Source organism: Podarcis raffonei, chromosome 17, assembly GCF_027172205.1.
Source record: "Podarcis raffonei isolate rPodRaf1 chromosome 17, rPodRaf1.pri, whole genome shotgun sequence".
Lineage (NCBI taxonomy): Eukaryota > Metazoa > Chordata > Lepidosauria > Squamata > Lacertidae > Podarcis > Podarcis raffonei.
Genome location: NC_070618.1, coordinates 31,724,868 through 31,744,885, shown reverse-complemented (window position 1 = coordinate 31,744,885; position 20,018 = coordinate 31,724,868). Strand labels below are relative to the sequence as shown.

General features: G+C 48.8%; 1 protein-coding gene across 2 annotated transcripts in view; it reads left to right on the top strand.

Moving 5' to 3' along the window:
- Positions 1–20,018, top strand: part of KANK2 (KN motif and ankyrin repeat domains 2) — a 77,530-nt gene that overhangs the window by 54,387 nt on the left and 3,125 nt on the right. For both annotated transcript variants that reach the window (XM_053370601.1, XM_053370602.1), the window contains exons 3-12: positions 4,408–4,529; positions 7,395–8,062; positions 8,752–9,616; positions 11,909–12,022; positions 13,140–13,242; positions 13,699–13,935; positions 14,415–14,502; positions 15,479–15,698; positions 17,889–18,031; positions 18,632–18,832. In XM_053370601.1, the coding sequence (XP_053226576.1) occupies positions 4,490–4,529; positions 7,395–8,062; positions 8,752–9,616; positions 11,909–12,022; positions 13,140–13,242; positions 13,699–13,935; positions 14,415–14,502; positions 15,479–15,698; positions 17,889–18,031; positions 18,632–18,832 (2,679 nt within the window). In that variant the 5' untranslated portion in view covers positions 4,408–4,489. The remainder of the gene's footprint in view (positions 1–4,407; positions 4,530–7,394; positions 8,063–8,751; positions 9,617–11,908; positions 12,023–13,139; positions 13,243–13,698; positions 13,936–14,414; positions 14,503–15,478; positions 15,699–17,888; positions 18,032–18,631; positions 18,833–20,018) is intronic.

The window sequence follows — 20,018 nt, the reverse complement described above, 5'->3', positions numbered from 1 at the left end:
TCTATCATTTGCTTTGCTGCCTAGGCTGTTTCTTTCTATCATTGTCTCTCAGTGTGGTGTAGTGGTTAAGAGCGGTGGACTCGTAATCTGGTGAACCGGGTTTGCGGCTCCGCTCCTCCACGTGCAGCTGCTGGGTGACCTTGGGCTGGTCACACTTCTTTAAAGTCTCTCAGCACCACTCACCTCACAGAGTGTTTGTTGTGGGCGAGGAAGGGAAAAGGAGAATGTTAGCTGCTTTGAGATTCCTAAGGGTAGTGATAAAGTGGGATATCAAATCTAAACTACTACTACTACTACTACTACTCTTCTTCTCTCTCTCTCTCTGTCTCACACACGCGCTCTCTCTCTCTCTCTCTCTCTCTCTCTCTCTCTCTCTCTCACACACACACACACACACACACACACACCCCTTTTCCCATTTGCACAGCCTTTGCCAGCTCACATTCCACAGGCTGAGCTTTTTCTGGCAGCCAGGAAGCAAAGAGGAACTATAGCTGCCCGTTCGGGAGGGTGCGGGGTTGCAAACCCTCCGAGACTGGAGTTGAGGTAGGCAGAGTTGTCAAGAGATTTCCCAGACGCGTCCTCTTCACATCTGGCCAAGCACCTTGCCTGCGCAGCCCAAAAGGCGTGGCTGTGATGTAATGGCTGGCCACATCCCAAATCGCAGCACACGAGCCCCTCTTTCAGAAAGGCTTGTTGCATTTCCACCAGCCCCAGAAACCAAAAATAGGGAAGGGATTGCAGGTGGTTTTGGTTTGGAAAGGATGCCGTCATTTGCTCCGGCAGCAGTAGGGTCAACTGGAGTTCTTCCAGCAAGACTCCGGGATATGAAGCCCCCTCACTCCTTCTTAAGCCATCACCATGACTTAGTACATCGTGCCCCCCCCTGCCTCCCCAGCCTGAAGATGTGTGGGATCTGGCTGCTTTCTGTGTCTCAGTAATGGCTTTGTGCTGCAGGCTGTTTGGATAGCAGTGCGGATGAGATGAGCCAGCTGTTGCTTGCAGAGAAAAGCTGTTGAATCCAACCATCAGACCTGTTGACGCGACCACCTCTCTCTCACCATGCCCAGCCAGGGCATCTAATAGGCATTGCTAGCCCCTTCCTCCTTGAATATTTGTGCGGTAATAAAGTGACTCCCCATTCCCTCTTTAAGGGCAGCAAAGCTTTGCTCCTTCATTCACCCAAATGAAGTGAAGGGCCTTAGGGGAAGGAAAACGCACATTTCCTCTCCAACTGGGATTATTGTATAGGAGTGAGAGCTCCTAAGACATTTGCCCCCACCAATGCATTTCGGACAGGGTGGTGAGTAGCCACAGGACTCTAGGAGTGGGGAACCACTTTTGGCCAGCAGGCCAGATCAGATTGTGGCCAACTCAACAGGCCACATTTGACAGGGGGTGGAGCTGCCCATTTGTCAGTCACCTGACAGCCTGTGATGCCAGCTGAATCTGACCTCAGCAGACATGGTACGTACGGCTTGCATTTGGCCCTCTTAAGTGTCCTGGATGTTCCTTTGTAAGCGTGAATCATAGAATCATGGAATTGTAGAGTTGGAAGGGACCCGTTTAGTTCAACCCCCTGCAATGCAGGAATCACAGCTCAGTGAAGCCATATCCTTGCATTCTCTCCACCCGCCGCCCCTGAATATGACATTGCTGGTTAAATGCAGTTCTAGCTCTCAGCCAGAACCTCCTTTCAGATGGTGTGTGCTGCAAAAGACCAATTCATGTATTCCGCTTCCATGTGATGCCAGTCACATGAGAGGGGAGCTGCTCTCCCCACCCTCACTTATTCTGCCGTGTCCTTGTGGGTGGTTCTTTTTGGCTCTCATGATTAACTGCAGACGACAGACCGTCTCTACTCCAGGAATTTGTGCCATCCAAGGTAGTTGCCATACCTTATTACACCAAATAGTACGGTAATTATGGATCTCTCCAGGGTTTAGCCCTAAAGCACGTGAAATGACTATGAAGAGTAAATCTGTTCAGCCTTTTGGGGCAGCGGTGTTGTGGGGCGGCAGAGGCTCCTCCAAGACAAAGGAATCTTGGCATTGGTGTCCCTTCCAAATAGGGGGTGGGGGCTTAAGCCCAAACCTCCTATCAGAAGCCAGATCCTAGCCTGCATACCAGATTGGCGAATAGGGAAGCAGGCTAGGACACGGGGTGGGGTGGGGGGCAGAGCCAACAGAGCAGGAAGGCTTCCCTCAGGTCCACTCCCTGGCCATTTAAACAGCCCTCACCAGGGGCCCCACCTGCTTTCTCCCCGTTGGGTTCCACACCCCTCCTCCCTTGGTTCAAACTGATGGTTAAGGACTTTGCTGTGGCTGTGATGGTTGCTGTTTTATGGGGATGGGTAGGACTTTGTCCACCAGGCCAATTGGCTCCAACCCAGTGGTTTTGCCTACCTCATAGCAGTCATCACAACTGAGTTGGGCATTGGAGCAGTCCATTGTCTTGGATGGAGGAGAGGTTCTTGTCTCCATCTGCCCCTCCAAACACTGGGCTATCCCATTAAAGAGATCCAGGGGGGAGTGGTCCTGCGGGGGGGGGTGTCACCCTATTTCATGTAAGTCTTAGGAAACTCCCCCCCCCAACCTGGATTGACCTACATGTCACTTCCGGTGGGCAATTATTTTTGATTGCCCCATGAAAAGTTGTGGCCTGTTTCTATCCAAGCCAGTCTTTGTGGTCCTTTATTATTTGCCTGCGGGTTAGGGAGCAGGGAGCACGATGCCTGGACTTGCAAGGGACTCTGAGCATGCACAGAGCTCGTTTCCCTCTCCAAACCCCTGCTCCTGTCAGGGATTAGGGCTTCCAGACCAGAGGAGTCCCAGCAGCCTCCCTTGTCAGAGAGTCATTCTTGGCCAGTCGCCTGCAGTTGAAGTCGTGGCACCTCCCGCTCCAGGCCTCAGTTCTCTAGGCTCATTTTTGTGGTCCTCCTTCGCTCTGACACAGGAATTCTGGCTGGGAAGGCTCGTGCTCTCTTGCTGTCTGCCAGGCCCTCGGCTTCGATCGCGGAAGGAGCAGGGTGGTGGGAACAGGGCTGAGGCAGCAGGACCGTCTAGTGGCGTTGAGGTTTTGGCAGGGAAAGGAGATGGAAGAAAGGAGTGCAAGACTATCTGCTGACCCAGCTCTGGGGCTGGGCTGGGGGTTCCGACATGGGATGGCGGGGGGGAAAGACAGCGCACAAATGAAGTCTCTCTTCCCACCCACCCCCTTCCTTGTGGTTGTGCTTTGCAACCAGAGAATGTGAGGCCAGAATGGAGAAAATGGATAAGGAGATAAAGAATTTTAATGGCTTCTCAGCGATTCCCCCAGAAATGTTAACAAGACTGGGGAGCCGCAGTCTAAGATTTGGCTGGCTATTAGAAAACAATAAATACCATTCAGCCCTCCTCCTGCTGCTGCTCCTTGCCCTGTTGTTGATCCTGATGTCCTCCTGTTCTCATGCCTCTGTAGCAATCAGTCCTCCTTCCCACCAGTATTTACTTTTTTTTCCCTTGCATGTGACGTGGGTGGTGCTGTGGTCCAAACCACTAAGCCTCTTGGGTTTGCCAATCAGAAGGTCAGCGCTTCGAATCCCCACAATGGGGTGAGCTCCTGTTGCTCTGTCCAAGCTCCTGTCAACCTAGCAGTTCGAAAGCACACCAGTGCAAGTAGATAAATCGGTACCGCTGTGACAGGAGGGTAAACAGCTCTTCTATGCATTCTGGTTTCCATCACGGTGTTTCTGTTGTGCCAGAAGCAGTTTAGTGATGCTGACCACATAACCCGGAAAGCTGTCTGTGGACAAACGCTGGCTCCCTCGGCCTGAAAGCGAGATGAGTGGTGCAACCCCATAGTCACCTTTGACTGGACTTAACCGTCCAGGGGCCCTATACCTTTCTTTTTCTTTTTTCTTTTACTATTTTCTATATATTTGTAGGACATTTGCCTTCATTTGAAAATGAAGGCTAGCCATATGGCTGTGGGAAACCCGGAAGCAGGATCTGACTACAAGGGCAGTGTCCCCTCCTGCAGTTTCCAGCAGCAATACTTCTTCCGACTGTGGAGGCAGAGCATAGCCATCATGGCTAGTTCCCAGCGATAGCCCTCTCCTCAATGAATTTGCCTAACCCTCTTTTAAAGCCAGCTAGGTTGGTGGCCCTCACTGCCTCCCGTAGCAATGAGTTCCATCGTTCAACAACGGAATAATTTTCCTGATTATATTATTTGTAAATCCTTTATGAACTGCCACCTTTTCATATCAGAAATAAGCATTCCAACCAAAAATATTGTCATGACCTTCTAAGTCCAAAATATGTGAATTCTCTAATGTCATCCATTCCTTCAACCAACAAAAACAGGCTGCCTCATAATATAGTCTCATATCTGGCACATGTGGATTCAACCTGCTTTTCTTCGCAGGCTGTGTGGCTCCTCGCTGTACTCTGAAAGAGCTTCCTTGTTGCTTTGGACACACACTTTGAACTGGGGCCAGAATTCAAGAATGGCACAGGTTCTGCACATGGAGACCACTGCTTTCCCAGGTATGTGTGCATGTGCATGAACACTTTTCGTTTGGACAGATAAAGCTGCAAGATGGGGCATCAGGCCTGCTGGATGTGATGTATGGCCTCAGATAAAATTCTGAAGATCCATTTCCTAGATTTGATAGGGAGAGAGTATTTGATGCAGAGGTTGATAGGAAGCAGTAGCAGTATATTTTGAAGTGCAGGGGCTCATCAGGGCAGTCTCCCTAATCGCACACCCCACCCCACGTTCCCAAAATTAAGAAATGCAGCTGTGTAAAGAAATGTTACTACAAAATTGAAGGCAAATTATTAACCTTTCAAAATGTATTGTGGCCCTGAATAGTCCTGCGCACCAGAGTCTGTGTACACCATTTTACAGTTTTCCCTGTGAGTTTCGTAACTTCTGTAATTTGATTTTTAAAATATTTTATGCTGCTTCTCGAAAATGTGTGATGCATCTTGAGCCTTCACACAAAAGCAGTACCATACTAAAAACAAGAGAATCTACTGGGATATTGGGGTCACCTGAGGTATTGTAGGCATTCCGCTGTCATCAGCTGTTATAGTACCTAGGACTGTTGTAGAGAAATAAGCTGAGGCTTAAAAATAAAGCTCTTAATGTGTAGGGTTGGTCCACACTTCTGCTTCTCCCACGGCTTTCTGCTGGGAAAACTCACTCTTATCACCAAATCAGAGCAAACATCAATTGGCTTTTTCTATAGTTGTGTAAAAAGAAGAAGAAAGACTTGCTGATTTGCCAAGAAATAGGAAATACAACACACACACAACTGAGGGAAATACAGGCTACAGACTTCAAACCCTTACATATGGGGAGAAATAAGAGTACATTTGCACTCAAAGGCAAATCTACTTACCGTATATTTTCCGTGTATAAGACTATATTTTTTCCTAAATTTTTGACGTTTAAAATAAGGGGTCGTCTTATACATGGATAGTGCATAGTGCATTTTCTTAATTTTGAGTCCCCAAAATTAGGGATCGTCTTATACATGGGTGCCTCTTATACATGGAAAAATATGGTAATTCACACTTTCAAAACACCACCATCTTTCAAAATTCACACTCCTCCAGATATTGCCATTCAAGTAATTTGTACAGAAATGAATGAATAGATTTATTTCGGTCACGGACCAGAGTGTGTACGGAAATGAAAAATGTAAAATACTCAGGTGAAGAGTACATAGAAATGCGCCTATTAGTGAAAGCAGCATACAAAAATACTATATGTTAGGAGAACGTGCATTAGAAAATGAGTATTTTAGGAGAAATGCTGATGACTTTTAAAATAAAAAATTGCAGACTGAGGTGGAAACGTGAAGTGAACTTCAGACTGGGAAAATGAGAACTGAGAGAAATCAAAATTGTCATTTTCACCCATCCTTCACTTGTTTGAAATTGGCGCCACTTGCCGGTGGAAGAACTCCTGTGGTGCCACTGAAAAATCATAAATGCCTTACTGTATTTTTTGCACCATAACACTCACTTTTTTCCTCCTAGAAAGTAAGGGGAAATATCTGTGCGTGTTATGGAGGGAATGCCTATGGGTGGCAGGGGGGATCTGCTGCAGTCGTGAGCAGAGGATCCATGGTTCCCCTTCCTTCCCTCCCCCGTGGCTCACTTTGAAACAGTAAAGCGGGAGAAGAGCCGCTGAGTGGGGAGGAGAGAGGGACAGAGAGCCTGCTTGCTTTAAAGGAGCAAAGCGGGAGAGGAGAGGAGCCGAAAGGGACAGAGAGCCTGCTTCTTTAAAGGAGCAAAGCAGGAGAGGAGAGGAGCCGCTTACACAAGTATAAGCGGCTCCTGTCCGGTTGGCTCCTTTAAAGCAAGCAGGCTCTCTGTCCCTCTCTCCTCCCCACTCAGCTCGCTAAATAGCAGCAAAGTTTTTCAGCTCGCTAAGCCGGGGATGAGCGGGGAGGAGGGAGAAAAGCAGAGCCTGCTTGCTTTAAAGGAGCAAAGTGGGAGAGGAAAGGAGCCTTCTCCCCTTATACCCCTCTTCTTCATTATTAGCAGCATCCTTCTCCACCCATCCCACACGTGTTCCTTCTCCCCTTAAACTCCTCTCCTGCATTATTAGCAGCATCCTTCTCCACACACCCCATGCGTGCTCCTTGTCCCTTGAGTGCTTTTCCTTCCCTACCCACTTAAAACGTGGTTACAAAGCACGGATCCACATGGATCCTCAGGATTTTTGCACTGGGTCACCCCAAATTCACCATCAGATCACATAGCATGTCCATGGCTACATCTTGCACGAAAAAAAATCACGGACCCACTGTTGCCTGGGGCCGCAGTGGTGCAAAAACATGGTTACAAAGCATGGATCCACATGGATCCTCAGGATTTTTGCATTGGGCTACTCCAAACTCACTGTCAGATCACATGTCTGTGGCCACAGCATAAACCACAAAAATCATACATCCACTGTTTCGTTTAGAATATTTTTTTTCTTGTTTTCCTCCTCTAAAAACTATGTGCGTGTTATGGTCGGGTGCGTGTTATAGAGCGAAAAATACGGTAATTGCTCCAAAGTTAGTACATGATAGTTGTTTATTTCCTTGACATCTGGTGGAAGGGCATTCCACAGGGCGGGTGCCACTACCAAGAAGGCCCTCTGCCTGGTTCCCTGTAACCTCACTTCTCGCAGGGAGGGAACCGCCAGAAGGCCCTCGGAGCTGGACCTCAGTGTCCGGCTGATCAGTGGGGTTGAAGATGCTCCTTCAGGTATGTTTGTTGAGCCAGGACATGATGGTCCCAATTTCATCATGTATGGTCAGATGATCAGTGCATTCTCAAGGGTGCTCAACTAATTACAAAAACAAAGGAATGTTTTAAGCTGATCTCTTCCCCCCTGTGTTCTTGCAGGGAAGGCCAATCCCACCTCTGCTACGGCGTTCCATGGGAAGGAACAGGACTTGCCCTATTCCGTGGAGACTCCCTATGGCTACCGCCTGGACCTGGACTTCCTCAAATATGTGGATGACATTGAGAAGGGCCACACCATCAAGCGCATTCCAGTCCACCGCCGACCACGCTACAGCTCCCTGCCAAGAGGCTATGGTTACACCGGCTCATGGTGGACCTCCACCGAGTCCCTCTGCTCCAACGCCAGCATGGATAGCCGCCACTCTTCCTATTCCTACTGCGGGCGCAGCTTCTACCCACAGTACGCCACGCCCGGCAGCTTCAATGCCCGCGTGGAGAAGACCTTGCTGGATGCCAGGAAGAAGCTAGAAGACCAGGCGGATTCTGGAGATGGAGAAAGGACCAGGGCAGGTGGTCTCGGGAGCCTCCACAGCAGCGTATCTGGATCAACAAGCTCCTTGGTGGGAAGCCAGTGCCTTTCCCGCCAGACTTCCTACAATGGCTCACAGCAAGGCGCCCCTGGGCAGTTCACGCCCATCGGCTCAGGACTCTCCACCCCAGTCTCCCCAACGCCAGGGCACCTCCAGCATGTCCGGGAGCAGATGGCCGTAGCCTTGAAGAAGCTGCGCCAGTTGGAGGAGCAGGTCAAGATGATCCCAGTGCTACAGGTGAAGATCTCTCTTTTATATAATAACTTTTTATTTGGTTTTACAGATTAAAATTTACATTCAAAGTCGTAAGTAATAAAAAGGTAAATAAACAAAGATTCGCCCGAATCTCTGGGCTTCTTCCCCCCACCCTTCCATGGGTTCCATTGCTAGTCCTTTTCCGCTGCATATTTTAAGCCGCTCCAAATTTTAAGTACCCCATATATCCCTAGTTCTTGTTACACTGCAAGTGTTATTCAAATCCTGCTAAAGAGTTCAAGTGTTCAAGGTAAATTATAAATTTCCCCCATTCTTTGTTGAAATTCTGGTCTTCCTGGTTTCTGATTTTCACCATCTGTTTGGCCTTCCATTCCTCTCTGGTGGGAACTTTGTCTTCCTTCCATCTCTGTGGCTAAGAGCATCCATGCAGCTGTCATTGCGTACAGAAACAGTCTTTTGTGCTCCTTCGGTATTTCTGCACCTAAAAAAGCTTCTGGTTTTTTAACAAAAGTTATTTTAAACATTGTTTTTTCCAATTCATTATATAGTGTTCCTCAGAATTCTTTTACCACCTTGCACTTCCACCACATGTGGTAAAAGGTGCCTTCTTTTTCTTTACATTTCCAGCAAATATTTGAACTTGTCCTATACATTTTTGCTGTTTTACTCTGAATTAAGTACCAACGGTACATCATTTTCATATGCTGCAGGTGAAGATCTCGGTGCTGCAGGAGGAGAAGAGGCAGCTGAGTGTCCAGCTCAAGAGCCAGAAGTTCTTGGGGCACCCGGGAGGGTTTGGCAAGGGGAAATCCAGGGGGGAGCTCTACATAGATATCCCCGAGGAAGGGGCTGGTGGAAGTGAGGAGGGCAGCGCGGGGCCTGATGCAGGAGGCAGGCTGGACAAGAAGGAAGTGAGGTCAGTGGGCGTGGGCATGTCAGCCGAAGAGGCAGAGGTGGGGAGGTGCGATGTTGGGGTGGCGGTCAAGGAGGAGGAGTTGGGGTTGCCTTCCCCGGAGGAGGAGAGCCAGCGCCAGGCTGTTCAGGCCCTGTCTGCCAAGATTGCCGTGCTAGAGGTGCAGCTGAAGAGGGCGCTCCAAGAACTTCAAGCCGCCCAGCAGAAACTGGAGCTGCAGGGCAAGGAGAAGGAGGGCAAAGGAACGTCTGGTGGTGGCCTGAGAGAATGGGAAGTAGGGGGAGAGGGTCCGGGGCAAGGGGGCGGCAGAGAGTTTCAGAGGCCCCAGGAAGTCCCCATTCGGGTGGATACGGTCAAGGTTGTCCAAGTGGAAAGGGAGCCAGAGGTCGCCGCCAGCACAGCCACAGGGCTGGACCACAGGCCGCAGAGGGCACAGAGCTTGGAGAACAAGGAGTCCTATGCCAGCCTCAAAGCTCTGGCGGGCAAAGACGCAGGGTTGGAAGAAGCGATGGTGCCACTCTATGCCACATATCGCAGCAATGAGGTGATGGAGACCACGTTCCCGGTCCATGCTGGCGCAGAGAGCACAGCTACCACCTTCCACACCGTGAAAAAGATCAGCATCATTGGCACAGAGGGGAATGGACAGCAGGATACAGCAGGTAAGCTCTCTCTCTCTCTCTCTCTCTCTCTCTCTCTCTCTCTCTCTGTGTGTGTGTGTGTGTGTGTGTGTGTTCCTGAAGGAGAATACACTCACCCCAACTGTGGAAAATCTGTCGCATCTTCCTGCATTGCAGGGGGTTCGATGAGGTGGCCCTCTGGTTCCTTGCAACTCTACAATTCTGTTATTCTTCCCACAAATCCCACCAGTCCTCTGACTAGGGCTCCCCACTCTAAATAAAACTTTTCTGTCATTTCTTCATCCAAGTCCTTAGGTAAAGGTAAAGGGGTAAAGGGACCCCTGACCATTAGATCCAGTCATGGCCGACTTTGGGGTTGCAGCGCTCATCTCGCTTTACTGGCCGAGGGAGCCGGCATACAGCTTCTGGGTCATGTGGCCAGCAGGACTAAGCCGCTTCTGGCGAACCAGAGCAGCGCACAGAAACGCCGTTTACCTTCCCGCCGGAGCGGCACCTATTTATCTATTTGCACTTTGACGTGCTTTCAAACTGCTAAGTTGGCAGGAGCGGGGACCGAGCAATGGGAGCTCACCCCGTCACGGGGATTCAAACCGCCGACCTTCTGATCAGCAAGTCCTAGGCTCTGTGGTTTAACCCACAGCACCACCCACGTTCCCCCATCCATGTCCTTAGGGTACATAATAAAACAGCAAAAAAATTGGTGAAATGGTGGTAAGGTTCTTTCCATTCAGTTTGTAGCACGTCAGATGTGCTGTTGTCGTGTGAGACCCAAAAATCTTGGCCAAGAGAAGAGGACAAGCAGCTTGACTCTCCTTCCTCCCCACCTCCCAGATCTATGCTTCTCTTTGTTTACTTGTGGATTGGATGTTGTGCTGACCTGCTGTCTTTGAATTGGGAGTGCCAGGAATACCCTGTAAAAGCTGAAATGTGTTGGGTGCATTCTCTGAACTGATTGATTATTTTTTTTAACCCACTAAGTATAAAGCTCTATATCAAATTAAAATCACCCCCCCATGCCAGCTTAACTCAAGCTGCCAGAGAACAAAACAATTGAATTAAAACAGCCTGGAAAAAGTCCCAGTTTTGGTGAGTCTGCAGGGAGAGTCCCGGCAGCCCCTTTTTCTCTTCCTTGTCTGGGCTTACCAGAAAATGCACGCCCTCGTCTTTCTCCCTCTCTCTGGACTACATATCAGTGGCAACGCTCGACTGTTTTCTCCCTGCCCCGTAAAAGGCTTTTGTGTAACTAATACGCTGATTTTTACCAGCTGTTTATAGCAGGAGCAAGGGAAAGAGAAACTCTTAAAATAGTCTGTGATGTTCCCAGGGTGAGATCAAAGGTTCTGGAATGAAAAGATGATTGGAAGCTCCATTTATGAGCCAGCTTTGCCACAAAGAATTGGTGGAAAAAGAGCTCTCACGAGTCAGGAACCAGCTTTGAGCTCCAGGTCCCTGGAGAGCCCATGAAGAGACTGGTGTCCCTCCTAATTTTCTTGGAACTGGGTGCATCCTTTGCTCAGCATATAAAGGCCACAGCAGAAGCTCCAGAATAATCTGGATTTGAACTCCTAGCCACCTGGGGATTTGCTGCTGAGAGCTTGGTGCCCAGATATGGGCATGAGCCGGGGGAGGTTGCTGTGGGCACTGTATTAAATGGTTAAGATTTTCCAAGTTTATTTTCAGCTGCTTGGTGGAGAATCCAGCTGCATGGATTCCAGAGGTTTGGGGGGAAAGAACTGAAGGCCTTGGACGCTATGAGCTGATTTCACACATTGCCATTGTACATGTTCACAGTTGGGCAATACCTTTGTTAGAACCACCCAGAAACTCACAGAAACGCTGTAGGCAGAAAAACAAAACACAATGGTTGGAGGACATTTTCCCAGAATCCTTTGAAAGCATCTCCTTCCCTGGGGCATGAAACTTCCTATCTCTACTCCCCACCTCGCAATACCTGTTGCCGAATGTTCGTACAGGGAGATTTGGCCCTTTGGAGGTCAGTGAACAAAATCTCCAAAATGACTGTTTACTAGCCTGATTTTCCATCTTCCTGGTGGATTTGGTGCAGCTCAAAATCTTGCACGGTCTCCTCACACCAACAGAACCAGTTCAGTAAGAGATCACCCTCTTTCCTTGGGTTGCTGCAGCTGTGGGCAGCCTGTGGGGTGGAAGGATTGCAAGAGGAGAGCCTGCAAGGTAGAGCCAGAGCCCAAGTCAGGATGCCCAGCTCAGGACAGGAGCCATGGCATCCTACCTGGTGAGTAATGCCTCAGAGAAGCTAGTGCTGATGCAGTTGCCTCTCTCTTCTTCTTCCAGAACTTCATGGGTCATTAGAGAAATCAGTTCCTGACTCCCTCCAGACAGAGCAAGCGGCTCCCTGCATATCCCAGGAGCCTCAACGAGAGGCACGAGACGAGGGAGAGGACCAAGGTAAGGACTGGGATGGAGAGAGGTGCCGTGGGCTCCTCCATATATGTAGGGCTGCCTCTGAAGACGGTTCGGAAACTTCAGCTAGTGCAGAATTCAGCGGCCAGGTTGCTCACCGGAGCAAGACAGTTTGAGCATATTACACCGATCCTGGTCTGACTGCACTGGCTAACAATTACCGTATTTTTCGCTCCATAAGATGTACTTTTTCCTTCCTAAAAAGTAAGGGGGAATGTGTGTGCGTCTTATGGAGCAAATGCAGGCAGGAGGCTCTGCTCATCGCTCCCTTTAAAGAGCTGCGTGGAGCGTGTGTGCAGGTCTTGGGGGCTTTTCCCCAAGGAGGGACAAGGGCCGCCCGTCAGTGAAGGGCTGCCCTTCTCCCTCCTCGGGGAAAAGCCCCCAAGACCCACACACACGCTCCACGCGGCTTGTGAAAGGGAGTGCTGAGCAGAGCCTGGGATGCATACAAGCTCTGCTCAGTGCTCCCTTTAAAGAATATTTTTTTTCTTGCATTCCCCCTCTAAAAACTAGGTGCGTCTTATGGTCAGGTGCGTCTTATGGAGCGAAGAATACAGTAGTTTCCGGGCCAATTCCAAGTACTGGTTTTGACCTATAAAGCCTTAAACTGCTCAGGAAAGCAATACCTAAAGGGCCGCCTCTTTCCATATGAACCTACCCGGACCCTGAGATCATCTTATGAGGCCCTCCTTTGTGTGCCTCCTCTTCGAGAGGTGCGGAGGGTGGCAACATGAGAACAGGGCCTTTTCTGCAGTGGCTCCCTGTCTGTGGAATGCTCTCCCCAGAGAAGCTCACCTGGTGCCTTCATTATACACCTTTAGGTACCAGGCAAAAACGTTCCTTTTTAACCAGGCCTTTGGTTGATTTGATTGATATCCTATACCCTTTTAAAATGTGCCTCTTTTCTTGGGGGGGGGTGTTATTTATATTCTCTTGTTTTTATTGTGATTATATATGTTGTGATCTTTTCTGTGAACCACCCTGAGACCTCCAGGTTTAGGGCGGTATATAAACTCAATTAATAATAATAATAATAATAATAATAATAATAATAATAATACACTGTAATGGACTGCTGCCACCTTCCTCCATTTCCCCACAGCGTCATTCACAGCAGGGATTCGGTCGATCATGAAGAAGAAGGAGGATCCCACAGAGCTTCTGGCTAACAAGAAGAGCCTGCAGTTTGTTGGTGTCAATGGCGGGTATGGCGAAGCCTCTGCTCCCAAAATAAAAATAGAATGAGAGCCTTCCAGTCTGCTCTTGAGTCCAGTGAGGCTGCAGCCAGGAGGCGGCAGCAGCAGTTTCCCACACTCCTGGTTGCCTGATTTCACCCTAAACCTGGAATGTAGGAAGGCAAATATCGCCGCCACCACAAAACAAAACACACACAGGTGTGGGATTTTGCACTAGAGTCGTGCTATTTGCAGGATTTCCACTTGCAAGAGCTAGGAGGCATTTTCCAGTCCCCATGTGGCTTGTGATACAAGATCAGCAAACCTGGCACCTGGCAAATCCTCTGCCCTAAAGTGCTCTAATGGCACAGAGCTAGGCAGAACTAGGCACAGAACTTTTCAGGAGGTTTCCCTATTTCTCCTCTCTGCTCTGGGGGGCTGTTTTCTCTGTTGTTCCTTCTCACCCCCTTGTTGCCCCCACCCCAGGTATGAGTCCACCTCTTCTGAAGACTCCAGCACAGCGGAGAACGTCTCAGACAATGAAAGCACCGAGAGCGAATACCACGAGGCCAGTGAGGGGCTCCCTGCAGCCCAGGCAATGGCAGCGGAGCCCCCAAAGCTGCCTGGGACAGCCGCAGCCATATCTCGCCCTGGAGTCTCTGCCGAGAGCAGGGAGATGCCAGCCGCAGAAAGCGCCAGCAAGGAGCCACCAGGCAAAACAGGGTAACCATCAGCCTTGGGCATCTTCCCAGCTATCATGACTCTGTGCCCCAAATATTCCACATTCTCTTCTCTGGAGAAACAAAACTTCACTCCCAGAATGAATGATTCAATACACATAGAACGTGTGCGCCTCTTGCTTATTCTCACAAATACCATTTGCTAATATTCTGGCCAGAACTGGAGTATCGTGAATGGAAGGAAGGGCAATTTTTTAAAAAACCAGAATACAGGGAGGAAAAGTGAGGCAGCAGAGAGAAAGGGAACTGTTGAGATCACTGACGCTTTGCACATATTGTCTGCAGTCGCTGTTCAGATATCTCTCTTTTACTCTGGACAGGAAATTCATAGTCAAATTTTCATAGCGCATAGCTGTAACATAAGCAGAGTTTATAATGTTACACCTGTCTTCCTCTCTCACAGGAACTCACTGTCCAAAAACTAACTTCCCCCGTGTTCTTCTTTCTATCTACCCATTCCAGGACAGGACTCAGCAAGGAGCTGCTTTCAGCTTGTGAAGTCCTTCAGAAATACCTGGAGAGCCCCAATGAACATATGGACGAAGAAATGGTATGCCTGTACTCTCATTTTTGAGGGCAGAAGCTCTGGAGAGTGGAAGGGAGCTTAAAGTGGGAGCATAGCTCTCATTTGTTGTTGTCGGCGTCTGTGATACTGTAGAGCAGTGGTTCTCAACCTGTGAGTCCCCAGATATTGTTGGACTACAACTCCCATCATCCCTAGCTAGCAAGGCCAAAGCTCAGGGATGATGGGAGTTGTAGTCCAAAAACATCTGGGGACCCACAGGTTGAGAACTGCTGCTGTAGAGGCTCCTGGTTTCGTGAAAAGGCGTTTTGCTGGATCAGAGAGACCTAAAGAAACCGTTTGATCCCTATTCACATGGAGAGGAGGTTATCTGTTAGAGAAGAACTACCAGATTTGCCATTTGCACAGGGGCTTCCCTGCCACTTCCCACAGCCACAGTTCCCTGGGGTTGGCTTCCTTTGGGAAACCACGCTGGTTAAACCAAATTAAAAATGTATTAAAGCTGTAATCCTAGGGCCCCCAAGTTTATTGCTTGTGGGGAGATGAGGAGGAGTGCTGCTGGGGTGGAACGGGGAGGGGGAGCTTTGCTGCAGAAAAAGGGGCAGGAAGAAGATCTCCCAACAGTATTCAACAGATCAAGGGCCCAGAGGCCTTGGACCGGTGGGATCTCAGGCCTTGTCAATACCTCCAGTGCTCCCAGTCCTCAGATTCCTCAGCTGCGAAAGCAAAACCAAAGCATCCCACAACCACTGTCTTCCACCTTGGCTATCAGGAACTGGGAGGGCTTCCGATGAGACAGTGAGCCTGCCACATAATCCCTTTCCCAAGCCCTAATTGGGACTGCTCCTCCTGTTCGCCATGCACGTATGCCAGAGGAAGGTGTTTGGGGAGGGGGAGATGCCCAAGGAGACCCAAAAGCATTTAGCAAAGAAGACAAAAAAGGTGGGACGTAACAGCTTCACACGCCTGACAGTGCTGCCCTTTCCTTCCTGTGTTTCCATAGAAATTGGCCTATACTGCTGTGCTCCACTATTGGCTGAGGCTTTCCTGCCACAAAGAAGCGGATCCAGAATCGGTCTCACAGCACTTGGCTGCCTTCCGGTGCATCTCCCCACACTTGCTGGAATTCATCATCAATATGGCCGACGCCAACGGCAACACAGCCCTCCACTACACTGTCTCACATTCCAACTTCCCAGTGGTCACAAAGCTACTTGAAACAGGTAGGGGGGCACAGAGAGAAATGGGAAAATCTGGGATCCAAGGGAGCCCTTTGAGGAGGGCTGGCCCACCTGGACGCAGCTTGGTGGTTCACTGGGGTATCCCTTTTGCTGCAGCTTCTTGTGCTTCAACTGCTCAGGACCTTTGGGACTCCATGTGGCCCAGAGCTCCTGCCTGCCACCATTTGGGTGTCCAATCAGGCTAGCTATTTATGGCAGGGATGGAGAGCCTGATGCCCTTCAGATGTTGCTGGACTATACCTCCCATCTTCCTCCTGGTGGTGCAGCAATAAAACTGCTAGCACACTTGCAAAGCTAAGCAGGGTCCGCTCTGGTTTCAAATTGGATGGGGGACCATGTGTTGAGATTCCTGCATTGCAGGGGGGTTGGACTAGTTGGCCCTCAGGGCCCCTTCCAACTCTACACTTCTTTTCTTTTAAATTTTATTCATTTTTCTTTTTCATTCATTACATACATCTCAAATTCTTAACATTTACTATATATTCTTCCCTCCCTCCCCTCCAAGGCTTCCCCCAACTTCCGCTTCTGGTTTGTTTCTATTTTCACCCACTTTGCTGTCTCTCAACAGAAAAAGTTATTAATAACATAACATCAAACCTAAAAACATAAAAGTAAAAGTAAATACACCATCACATTTCACTATCTTCTAAACATTTTCTAATGCTGATAGTGTGAATGTTTATTTAAATCCTGCCATCAAGTCTATTGACTTTCTTTATTTCTGCAAATATAATATGAATGGTTCCCAATTTTTTTCAAAGTCTCTGTTGTCTTTTTCTCTTAGTCTATCTGTCATTTTTGCCAGTTCTGCATGGTTCATCAACTTCTCTTGCCATTGTTCTTTGGTTGGTATTTCTCTACAATTCTATGATCCCTAATCATTGGCCATGCATTGGGCATTGGTCAGCATCTGGAAGGTGACATATTGCCCTTCCTGATTCATGACATTCATTATCACTAATCCTCCAAAGAGCTAGAATGGCTCTTTAGCCCTCTCTACAACCTTGTGACATAAAAAAGGCCACCCAGTGAGCTTATATGCTGAGTGGGGATTTGAAGCTGGCTTTCTGATGCCAGAGCCCAATGCTACTCCACTCCACTGGAGAGAGGGGGAGAAAGAGGAGTCAGCTGGGAGTTTTATCTTCAGACAATCTTGGCTGTCTCTGAGTGCAGATCCAGGTCATTGAGCCTGAACTTCCACAGCCACTGCCCAGTTGATAGAGAATAAAATAATATTTTATTCTCTTGCTAACTATGCTGTTTTAAATGTGAATTTTATACTTGACTTCCTTTAGTAAGGTTTTATTTTTATTTATTTTTTTGGTTAACTTTGCTGTGTTAAACGTGCCTTCTGTAGTTGACCTCCTTTGCGATGTTTTATTTTGAAATCTTTAATATTTTAGTTTCCTGTTAATTGTGTTGCCTTGAATGTATACTTTGATGTTTTGATGTGTTGTTAACCGCTTTGAGATTTTTTTTCATAAAAATATAAAGTGGTATAAACATGAAATGAATAAGAGTAAGAAGGGGGGTGGATTAAATCAAGGGGGAGTGGGTGCAATGACTGATGTTGGTCTGTGCAGGAAGTAGTAAAATGAAGATCTAGGCAAAACATCAGGAAGTAAAGGGACCCCTGACCATTAGGTCCAGTCATGGCCGACTCTGGGGTTGCGGTGCTCATCTCGCTTTACTGGCTGAGGGAGCCGCTGTACAGCTTCCGGGTCATGTGGCCAGCATGACTAAGCCGCTTCTGGCAAACCAGAGCAGCGCATGGAAACGCCGTTTACCTTCCCACTGGAGTGGTACCTATTTATCTACTTGCACTTTGACGTGCTTTCAAACTGCTAGGTTGGCAGGAGCAGGGACCGAGCAACGGGAGCTCACCCCATCGCAGGGATTCGAACCACCAACCTTCTGATCAGCAAATCCTAGGCTCTGTGGTTTAACCCACAGCGCCACCCACGTCCCACATCAGGAAGTAGCTCACAATAATCACAGCAACTATCTGGCTAGGTTAGGGGGATCTTTTTCCATGGATAGTTTTGAAAACAGGCTCAGACAGGTGTCTGTTGGCAATGTCTTAGGCCAGCCTTAGGGGCTACAGAACCCCTTCACTCTAAATCTTTAGTTCCAAAGGGATGAGGCTTCTTGTTGATTCCTTTGCCTTTCTAGGTTTGTGCCACGTGGACCAACAGAACAAAGCTGGCTATACGGCCATCATGCTGACGGCACTGGCTGCTTCCCGCTCAGAGAGTGACATGGACACAATTGTGCAGCTGCTGAAAATGGGCAACGTAAATGCCAAAGCCAGCCAGGTATCCAAATGGTTAGCACTTTCTCGCAGGACAGGGAGGTGGATGTGGAAGTCAGGTGATGAGAGAGCCTTCCAAGGGCTTCTGCTTTGGCCAGGGTGGGGTGCTCAGAACCACCAATTCTTCTGCTCTGAGGGCACAAGTGAGATTTTAAAGCCTGATTCTCTCCCCCCAATTCCTCTTTTGCACATGTTTGCCTTACTGAGGTTTCATAAACAGTATCACTGGCAATTCAGGAAACGCTCCTGTCAAAGCAAAGCAACACATTTTGCAAAACAGTTCAGTTTCTTGAAAGCTTTGCAGGCCCCAGCTTGATTGCAAGTTAAAGTAATTGTGAAATGCTTTTCAGATTTTTGTACTCTCAGTTGGCTTTTCTTTATTTTGCAAGCTGGATCATAATGCTTACGGTGTCAAATCATGCTTAAATCAAGAGCTTCCTCCTCCCCCAGCATTTCAATTTTGTGCATGAAACAGGCAAACGATTCTGATGAGCCAGAGATTGCAGCAGCCTTCACCCTCAATTCTCACCCCACCCCATCCCACCCTGGCCCTAATATATAACTTCAGCTTACACTGTTGCTTTTCTCCTCGCTGCTCCTGCAGGCTGGGCAGACTGCACTGATGCTGGCCGTCAGCCACGGGCGCCTGGACATGGTTCGTGCCTTGCTAGCTAGCGCAGCGGATGTCAACTTGCAAGATGATGATGGTTCCACAGCCTTGATGTGCGCCTGTGAACATGGCCATGCTGAGATCGTCCGCCTGCTCTTGGCCACACCTGGCTGCGACGTTGCCCTCTCCGACAATGTGAGCCCTTTTTGTTATTTATTAAATTTGTATACCACCCTATATCCTATACAGTGGTACCTTGGTACTCGAATGGCTTGGCTCCCGAACAAATTGGCTCCCGAATGTCGCACACCCGGAAGTAAGTGTTCTGGTTTGCGAACGTTTTTTGGAAGCCGAACGTCCGACACGGCTTCCGCAGCTTCCAATTGAGTGCAGGAAGCTCCCGCAGTCAATCGGAAGCCGCGCCTTGGTTTTTGAATGGTTTCGGGAGTTGAATGAACTTTCAGAATGGATTAAGTTCAAGAACCAAGGTACCAAGGTACCACTGTACCTGCAGGTCTCAGGGCAGTTCACAGGATAGAATCACGACATACAGTGCACAAACCTGTCTCCCATTTCACTGCAGGCTGAGCAGAAAGTGATAATTTGATGATGATGATTTATTTATACCCCACTCATCTGGCTGGGTTTCCCCAGGCACTCTAGGCAGCTTCCAACCAAATATATAAAAACAATACAGCACCAGACATTAAAAACTTCCCTAAACAGGGCTGCCTTCAGGGCCGTGTCTGCGCACGTGCGGGTCGTGATTCGCCGCTACTGCGCATGCGCGAGTGGCAAAACCTGGAAGTAACCCTTTCCAGTACTTCTAGGTCGCCACGAGACGCAACCTGAAAAGACGTAAGCTGAACCGAATGTAACAAGGTATGACTGTATTGCCTTGACATCTGCTGGGAGGGCATTCCACAGGGCGGGCGCCGCTACCAAGAAGGCCCTCTGCCTGGTTCCCTATAACCTCACCTCTTGCAGCGAGGGAACCGCCAGAAGGCCCTCGGCGCTGGATCTCAGTGTCTGGGCTGAACAATGGGGGTGGAGCTGCTCCTTCAGGTATACAGGACTGAGGCCATTTAGGGCTTTAAAGGTCAGCACCAACACTTTGAATTGTGCTCGGAAACGTACTGGGAGCCAATGAAGATCTTTCAGGACCGGTGTTATATGGTCTCGGCGACCACTCCCAGTCACCAGTCTAGCTGCAGCATTCTGGATTAATTGCAGTTTCCAGGTCACCTTCAAAGGTAGCCCCATGTAGAGCACATTGCAGTAGTCCAAGCGGGATAGATAATCGACCAATGCTCTCCATTCTTCCTTAAACAATTTGTCATTATGTCCTCTGAATTTGGCAGTTAATTTCACCATGTCAACA